Source organism: Maylandia zebra, linkage group LG17, assembly GCF_041146795.1.
Source record: "Maylandia zebra isolate NMK-2024a linkage group LG17, Mzebra_GT3a, whole genome shotgun sequence".
Taxonomy (NCBI): domain Eukaryota; kingdom Metazoa; phylum Chordata; class Actinopteri; order Cichliformes; family Cichlidae; genus Maylandia; species Maylandia zebra.
In genome coordinates this window covers 27,235,625-27,244,924 of record NC_135183.1, presented here as the reverse complement: position 1 = coordinate 27,244,924, position 9,300 = coordinate 27,235,625, and the positions used below count along the sequence as shown (strand labels likewise).

At 38.2% G+C, this 9,300-nt stretch overlaps 1 protein-coding gene across 2 annotated transcripts; it reads left to right on the top strand.

Annotated features, from left to right (window-relative positions):
- The first annotated feature begins 768 nt into the window (after positions 1-768).
- On the top strand, positions 769-9,088 carry fam3c (FAM3 metabolism regulating signaling molecule C). 2 transcript variants are annotated; one of them, XM_004548308.5, is made up of 11 exons: positions 769-925; positions 1,328-1,383; positions 1,505-1,609; positions 2,986-3,012; positions 3,370-3,493; positions 3,694-3,752; positions 3,847-3,897; positions 3,997-4,081; positions 4,176-4,302; positions 8,258-8,355; positions 8,512-9,088. In XM_004548308.5, the coding sequence occupies exons 2-10, from the start codon at positions 1,368-1,370 to the stop codon at positions 8,345-8,347; spliced, it is 684 nt and encodes a 227-aa protein (XP_004548365.3). In that variant the 5' UTR covers positions 769-925; positions 1,328-1,367; the 3' UTR covers positions 8,348-8,355; positions 8,512-9,088. The 2 variants fall into 2 exon arrangements, with proteins under 2 accessions (XP_004548365.3, XP_004548364.3); XM_004548307.5 differs by having other exon boundaries at positions 8,258-9,088.
- The last annotated feature ends 212 nt before the right edge of the window (positions 9,089-9,300 follow it).

The window sequence follows — 9,300 nt, the reverse complement described above, 5'->3', positions numbered from 1 at the left end:
TGTCTGAAGATTCATTCTGTTGACTACCTCTGTACATATTGCGGACAATTTGAGTAAGAAATTTCAAAACTAGATTCATGACTTCATAAGAACTTTTGCCACTGATTTTCAGTCCAGTTCTTGTGTAATTTGGCACACCTCAGCACTTTCCCACGTTTCCCTTCCTTAATATCGGCTTCTTCAGAACCCCCCTTTCACTGAGACTTTTTCACTGAGGCTTTAGTGAAGCATGTTTTGCACATTTCGTCAACAGTTGCTATAGGAAATGATGCAATTGGAAATGATCTGATTGGCTAACACACTGTCAGTGCACTAAACGCATACCATGATAGACAAACAGTACTTTTGCACATTTCTGATGATTCCTCTCTTAGACCATGTGTCAGGTCTTTCCTGGATTTCTTCCTATTTTTTAAGGACATGACTTTCCCATGCTGTGCATCTCCTGTAGATATTTTTGAGGTACATGTATATTTTTGCTTGTTATATTGTTGTTTGAAATAGCCCATGTTCAGTTATTTCCCTACTCTTTCCAAATCCAGTAGGTTATATTCCCATTTGAATCATTAAAAAAAAGTTAAAAAGTAAAAAGTAAAAAAAATAAATAAATAAATTAAAAAAAAAATTTTTTTTAATTTTTTTTTAAATTTTTTTAAAATAAATTAAAAAAATATATATATATATCGTAATTATTATATATAATTACCTTATTAATTACGGAAGCTGCTCCTTTTTGTACTGTCCAGGCCCTTTATTTCCGGTTCGTCTTTCCTTTTTCCGGCGGAGTGGCGCCTCTTTTTCACGGTTTGCTCCTCCTCCACAGTCCAGCTGTCATGACGCGTATCAGCGCCATCATCATAAGTTAGTCAGCCTGTCCTAAAAGAACCACACCGGAGAGTCCACTGGTATTTTGCTACGTAAACAGGTGAGAAAGTCGTGAACATTTATCTCAAAGCTCAACTACGTATTTGTCTTTTGTAGAGGCTGAGATGCAGTCATTCCAGTGTCAGTGAGTAAAACCTGTCAAAGACGAAGAAGTTATCCACGGGGTTAAAAGCTAGTTAGCTTTTCAAAATATAGCTTTAAAAATGCATTACGTGCTTACATACGTTACATTGTTCGTTAATTCGGTCGCAATAACTAGTTATTAGAAAAAGAGCAAGGTCACTGTGTTTCGGCGTTAGACACTCCTATAAATAACGCACAGCACAAGCTAACTTCCCCCTTTAGACCACCCTATAAAGGCACGCAGATATACACCATTGACTGTAGAAAACAGTCACCGATGTGCACATACAGACACCTACACTTTTATTTGATATTACAGGTTGTCGGCTGTTTGTAAAATATTCTGGAGAGTCGCAAAGATGATTAGGGCTACTGGTAAGTCAGATATATTTACTATAAATATTTAAACAAACATGTTTGCTATCTAAAACCATTTCGCATCAGTGATTCGGATGGCTGATTAACCGCACCTCTCCGTTTTTCCCTCTCTTCGCAGGAATTATCAAGTTGACAGTGTTGGTTATTGCATTCCTACTGGCTGTCTTCCTGGCTTTTCAGCTATTCGAGATTAATACGGATTTTAAACTGGCTAATGTGATTTGTGAGTAACCTTTCCTGTAAAACTGGATTGAACAGCAGTGTAGGTGGGAGATAATCATCGGTAAAGGAAACAAGACAGTCATTTACTTTGTTTACTTTCTGTCTGCAGGGACATTTTAAGTCAGGCATGTCCTGCATCTTGGTTAATTTATTTCTTTATTTATTGCGTCATCACTTTATGGCTTTTAAATAATCTTTATTTATATACAGGAAAAAGACAAAAAATGTCAGTCACAGGTTTCAGTTCATGATATAATGGGTTGTAATGCAATATATATGTATTGTTTGCTACATATATTATTAATAAATTATTCATTTTAATCGATTAAAGTCAGTTGTGAGCCGCCAGCCAGTATTTTATCTCATAGGGCCTTCTCTTCTTTCCTGCCTCCAGGAGGGTTATCTGCCTGTCTGGCACAGTTTTAGAAGAAGATGAAACATTCATTTCTTTTGTGAACTTAGAGTTCATTATCATGTTTTGAAAGTGTAGAAATTTTTAAAGAATGCAGCTTTTTACCCTCTCGAGGTTACTTAAGGGTGTGCGTTGGAGTTTGCCCAACAAGTCTACATATGTTTTGTTGACTTGGAGAAGGGATTCGACCATGTTTCTTGGAGTATCCTGTGAGAGATGCTTTGGGAGCATGGGTTGTCTGGCCCATTGCTACGGGCCATTTGATCCGTATACAACTGCTGCAAGAGCTTGGTCCACTAAGCCAGCAAAAAGTTGGACTTGTTCCCGGTGGCTGCCAGGGCTGCCCTAAGTCACAGATTCTGTTCATGATTTTTATGGACAGAATTTCTAGGTGGAAAATCTGAGGCCATGGTCCTGAGCTGGAAAAGGGTGGAGTGCCCTTGTTTACAAGTGAGAGGAGAGCGGGAGATCAATAGACAGACTGGTGCTGTACCAGTCTGTTGCGGTGAAGAGAGAGCTGAGCGTATATGCGAAGCTCTCGATTTAATAGCCGATCTACGTCCTTACCTCACTTAAGTTCATGAGCTTTGGGTAGTAACCAAATGAACAAGCTTGTGAATTCAAGCCGCAGAAATGAGCTTTCTCCGACGGGTGGCTGGCCTCTCCCTTAGAGATGGGGTGACGAGTTTGGCCATCCAGGAGGAGCTCAGAGTAGAGCTGCTATTCCTCCACATTGAAAGTATCCTCTGCACTCCTATAACTGATGGTTGTAATTTTTTTTTTATGCCTCTAGTTTATCTTGACATAAAGAAATGTTGCACACTTATTACTTATCTGTATTAATTGTTGCTACTTGGATAAACTTTTATAAAAATATAATAAAAATCTTATTTATATTCCTAATAATAAATATATTAGATATTATAAAGTCTACTTACATCTACATCTCCTTTTTTGCTTTTCAGCAAGATCTGTGCCAGCAGGTGTCCTTTGTAAGTGTTCTCAATTGTTTACTTTTTTCTTTTTATTCTCTATTACTCATGTGTTTTGATATGCCTCTGTCTTTTTTTATCTATCTCTGTAACAGACAGAACAAAAATGGTAATAAGGAGCTTGTCTCAGATTGTAATGTAGCTAAATCCTTTTGAAAACATCTAGATATTGAGTTTAACTGTGTGTTTTAAGCTTAGCTATTGCATTAGTGTGCAAATAGACCCCTTTAGATGAGTTCAAGCTGTACCATTCCTTGATCACCCGTATTTGTGCCTGTTTGTGAAAAGCCTTAAACAATGTAATTGGACTGCCTGTGACCTGATACTGTGCTGTTTGGGCAAATTTTGTGTTCTCAGCAACAAAGCCTGTCAGGTATAAATGTGGGCTGTCCAAGGCATGTTCAGCTGGACATTTTGCCTTCAAGATGGCAAGTGGTGCAGCCAGTGTGGTCGGGCCCAGAATCTGCCTGGAAGACAAAGTGTAAGTAGGATGTGAGACAGTGTGTTATAAGAAAGAAAGTGTTGTCTGATTATTCTGGGCTGTCTGGAAATCTACATTATAGTATGTTAAACATGTTATGAAGTGCCATCCTTCTATAAATCACCCATTTCCTTAAGTTTATATGCTTTTATATTTAAATGTATCCATATGTTCTCCCCCTTTCATATTATTGGTTGTAGAGTAATGAGCGGCGTGAAGAACAACGTGGGAAGAGGAATCAACATCGCCCTGGTTAATGGTGACATTATCCACTCGAGTACCCCACTTTTAATTCCAAGAGTTACAAACCTAATTCTGAAAAACTGTATTTTTGTTTGTTTGTTTTTCCATAGGGAGGACAGGGGAAGTTGTCAAAACAGAATATTTTGATATGTGGGCTGGAGGTGAGTATACTTGAGAACCTTTTTTTTTTTTTTTTTTTTTTTGTAGACATTTACAAATCCAGTTCATACAGTTTGTTAACCGTGTGTCACTTTGCATAGACGTGGCTCCCTTGATTAAATTCCTGAATGAAATTGAAGATGGGACCGTTGTGATGATGGCTTCATTTGATGATTCCGCAACAAAGTAAGAGCATTTCAGCTCGCATGATCAATAAATATGTTTGCTGTTTCTAGTTGCGGGGATGGTCATGAAATAATATGTCTTCTTTGTTATCTAGACTCAATGATGAAGCCAGGAAGTTAATTGCTGATCTTGGCAGCTCAGCTATTAATAATCTGGGCTTTCGAGATAACTGGATCTTTGTGGGTGGGAAAGGCATCAAGACCAAGAGTCCATTTGAGCAGGTAAGATGATGCACAAAATCCCATAGTTAACAAAAGCTGGAAACTAGATTATTAGTGACCTTATTACCATCTACACCATCTTAATGTGTGTTTTCTTCAAACATTCAGATCAAACCACAAGGCAAACCACAAAGAATGCTGATACACTTGCTTTTCTCCATAAAGGCTTTAAAGGCTTACACCCACTCCTTCACTAGCACACTTAAGCATATAGACACACAAAAACACATTCATTCAGGAGCTCCAACATCAGAACCCTTTTTCCCCTCACACTAGTGTCAGAAAGCACAACAAGAAGTAACAATTTTGTTTTATGCCTTAGTTTAGATTGTATGTAGGAATGGAAATCGAGATCCAGATATCTAAAATTGTCCGCTAATTTCCGTTTGTGAGTCAGAGAGGGAACATAGTGACGCAGTCTACAGCGTGGATATAAGTATTACTTTTATTTAAAAAGGGTGAGAGCACAATGGTGAAGTGCAAACTACATCCAGGACAAAAAAAACAACTGGATTATGCTGTGAGCACTTCAACTCTTTGTGCGCACCTGTACAGATAGCATACTAACGCTAAGCTAGCCACAAGAGTGATGTTTAAACTGAATGAATGCTGACCCAAGCCCTCATTAGGAAATGGATTTGTGTTTGTGTGAGCAGTTTATTTTAAAACATCTGTTTTTCTCTTTTGAATATTTAGAATTGCTCATTATTAAGACAAAAGTACTTCTTATCCTACTACTCAACTAATCAATGGAATAATCAGTAGAATTCCTGATTAATAAAAGATCAATTATTGTAGCCCTACTCTTTATACTCTTTAAATGTAAACTGCCAGCAAAGCTACAGCACATTAGACAAAGAACAAAATGAGAAGGTACTTTCAGCAGCTCCTTTGTTTGCTAGTGTATCACCACCAGTGTTGCGTAAGTTACTTTAAAAAAGTAATTAATTACTAATTACTTAGTCAATATTGTATTTAAAATACTCATCTAATTACTGTGTCAGAAAAGTAACTTAATTACTAAATAAGTAATTTAACTAAATACTTCTTACAATCCCTATAAACCTTGAGTGGGCAAACAATAGAGATTAAACTCTTTAAATAATAAATTTTTTTTTTTTAAAAGACGGCGACTCAGTACGCAGCGGTCGCATCTCTTCCACAATGTAGCCTGCAATCATTTTTTTAAGCTCACCTTCAGACGCTTTCTGTGCTGCTGAAGTAAAATCAAGTTTTGCCTGCTGAGCAGGAGTTGCGGCGGTGTTATCCATGGATGATGAACAATGACTCGTCTATGCCAGGGGTCGGCAACCTGCGGCTCCGGAGCCACATGCGTCTCTTTAGTCCGTATAGTGCTGCTCCGCGTGGTTTGGGAAAATAAATTAGAAGTATTTAGCTGAAGTGTATTTTATTTATGTTAGTTCTTTTTTACCTTGTAGTTCTAAATTGGAAGATTATTGTGATATTGAAATATAAAAATAAAATTATATTCTATTATTTTTTTCATCAATCAAAATAAGCGTCACACTCGCGGAAGCCGGTGTACCCGCCGAAACGCCGTGCATTTATCGAGACTTTCAACCCCAGGTAGGCCAATTATGGATCCACATTATGTCAGCAGCTGTTCTCCACTGTGAACTATGTTAAAAACAAACACCGCTCACGCCTCACAGATGACAGCTTACAGTCCTGCGTAAAGATGAAAGTGACTTCGTACAGCCCCGATTTGCAGACACTGTGCACAGAGGTTCGGGAGCAGAAGTCCCATTGTAAACATACCACGGCAGACCCGCTGCTTTTTAGTATCTCTTTATTGACCACTTTTTACACACGGTTGCTGCAGGCATACAGCCAGCTGTAGCTTTTCAGCTCACAGCCCGATGCATACCAACAACAGCATAGATAGCACAGACGTTAAGGCCGCGAGGCGTGATTGCGGGTGCTGCTCAGGTGCGTCCGGCCCCCCCTGCAGCGGCGCTGCAGACCACGCCCCGCCGCACGCATTAACCAGGTAAAATACATATTTAGGCAGAATTTTGCAAATATCTATTTTTTCTTTTTTTAGCAGCATAGTGCTTTTTTTTTTTTTTTTTTTTAAAGTCAGGTCAAGGCTCCAAAAGCCCAAAGGTGATATAACAGTTTTTGTTTGCTACATGGATCTTTTTAGTTCAGCTTTCCTTTTCTTCTATTTCTTAAAGAGTTCAAAATGTGTTAATTACATAAATAAAATGTAATTTTCTCTGTAGCACTTCATGGATTTCATAAGCAACACACTTTAGTTGTTCAAACAAAGCATAAAGGTAAAAAAACAATAGTGTTATTCTCATTTTGATGTCAAAAAGTATTTGCGGCTCCCAGTGTTTTCTTTTGCGTGGAAACCAGGTCCAAATGGCTCTTTAGGTGTTAAAGGTTGCTGACCCCTGGGCTATGGTCTCGTGTCTGGTGCTTCAGTAGATTACTCGTGCTATTAACAGCAGCCGATAGTTGTTTCTCTCCAGGACATAGCTTACATATTACTGTAATATTCATGTCTGCTTGTTTCAGAAAAGTGAAGAGACGGGAATATGTCCATTTCATAAAACAGCCACAGGCTTCAGCCGAGTCCGACATCTTCTGCTTTAGAATACGACTATGCAGCAAACTGGCGCGAAATGACGTGCAGCTGCACTACAGCGATGTTAAACCGGCAGAGTTTACTTCTACGTTTAGAAGATAAATTATTGAACTTAAATAATGATATTCAGCGAGTTTAATTATTTAACACAAGTACATTGTAAGTAACTGTAATTAAAATACCTAAAAATTTAATTAGTTATTAGTAATTAGTTACTCTTTCAGTGGAAAAGTAATTTAATTACAGTAACGCGTTACTTAGTAACAACAAACCTTATCTGTCTATGACAAAGACACTTTTGGAAACAAACTCTGTTTATCCAGTCTTGGAACGGGAACTCGGGGCTTGTGACACATGGGGCTTAGATCGTGTCCCCTCTCAGCCTTGAACCAGGGATCATTCGCACATCAGATGAAAAATCCATACACCACAGAGCCATAGAGCAAAATATGAGGATGAAACAGCTTGACACTTTGTCTTAGTAGCCTAATAGAAATAATCTTGAGAAAATGATTCTGCTGAAATGTCAAAATCTCTTGGGAGATTACATCCTGTGGTTGTTTTCTTTGATCTTGGTGGACATTTGTGCGTGCGCACCGGATCTACAGGTCAACTTACATTGTTAAGTAGACCTGTAGAGTCGGGAACAGCTTTGTGAAACACGTGAACTGCAGACTAGAACTTATCTGCCTAAGGGTTCACTCAAGCCCACTGGAGGGCTCTGCAAAGTCTAAAACTCGTGTGGATGGTGGCACAAGAGTAGTTGCCCTATTTTATGTATACATCAACATTTAGTACAAGTAAGATGGTAAATCTTTAAATCCCCAGAGGTTCTTTTCCTGGTTCAGTTAACATAGTTCTGCAGCATGTTTTGTTCAGAATCTTCATTTAAAATCACTTATGGTATGCTCCGTGAAGTTGAGTTTCCACTTGAGGAATCTGTTGTATACAACCTTCTGAAATGTTCCTTGCTGACACAACCAAATGAAACCCCGCTGTAACGTTACAGCAGTGCAAACTGTGTGAGTCACACTAATATGTTTTTATGCTCGGTCGTAATTTGCAGCTAAGTTAATTTTACTTGTGGAATCACTGCTAAAAGAACATCAGTAGGCTTTTTATTACTAAGAATGCCTAGTGCACACAATCAGTCATTCAGGGATTCATATTTTGTAGTCAGATATTCACTCTACAGCCTGTTTGTCATCTTTAACCACAAACCAGTTTTGTTGGTTGCTGGTTCTTATCATAACATTTTACTATTTTTATGTCATTAGCTGTTAACAAGAGAGACTTTTATGACTTTAACCTTTAACATGTGTCTTATTTTTGTTTTCTCAGCATATAAAGAACAGCGCAGAAACAAACAAATTTGAAGGCTGGCCTGAAGTGTTGGAGATGGAAGGCTGCATACCGCAGAGGCAGGACTGACCTTTAAGGTGCTGCCCACCTTTGCGTTCACTCTTGTCTACCCATGTGTTCTCACCTGTGCTGATGTTCCTATCTTGATGAGACTTTACAGTTGTTGCACTTTTTGTGCTCAGAAAGGCCATTGTACACCTCTTACCCAGAAGCCTTTTATCTGTCCACCACAGCAACAATCTCACTAAAGAAGACATTAGCAGGAAGAAGGAGCTGCTGTGATGATGCTTCAATCAGAGCAGGAAGCAATGTGGGAAAGGAAACTTGGTCCCTATTGCACTTCTCCTTCTGTTTGGATGCTATTAAATAGATGCTAAAGCTGGTTTACGAGTAGACTGCACTGATCAAAAGGCTTTAATGATTTGCTCTCAATCACACTTTCTATCTTTAGATTCTCTTGGGACTTGGTTGTGATAGTGTTGCATAATGGCAATGGTGACCAAAAAGGACGTAGTAGATCAGATTTTTGGGGGAGGGGCGGCTAATTTTTTGATAACCTGTACCCTGCCTTAAATAACCATTTTTAGATCTGCTTGTTTGTTTGTTCCATGTTTGTTGTTAAAAATGTGAATTATTATTATTATTTTTTTTTTTTTAATTAGATTTGAAGATTTTATAACCAAATGTACCAAATTCACTGTGATGTTTTGTATATATTTGTTTAGAGACAGAAGCAGTTTTGAAAGGGATTAATTTAATGAGTATTTGAATACTAATATAATTTCTTAAAATAAATGATCTTGTTGACAATGTTTGTGGTTGATTAAGTGTTTTGTAGCCTCTTGAAGTGCAGACGTAGCTTTTTCAGTGTGTCCACAGCAGTTGCACTGCTATGTGGTTTTTCTTGTTCCCTTGAAACAGACCTTGTTATTTAAACATTAGGTGTAGATGGATTGGATTTCTGTTTGCTCACCATTTTATCACTTTCAAACAAGATAATAGAGCGTTTGCTGTTTCACACT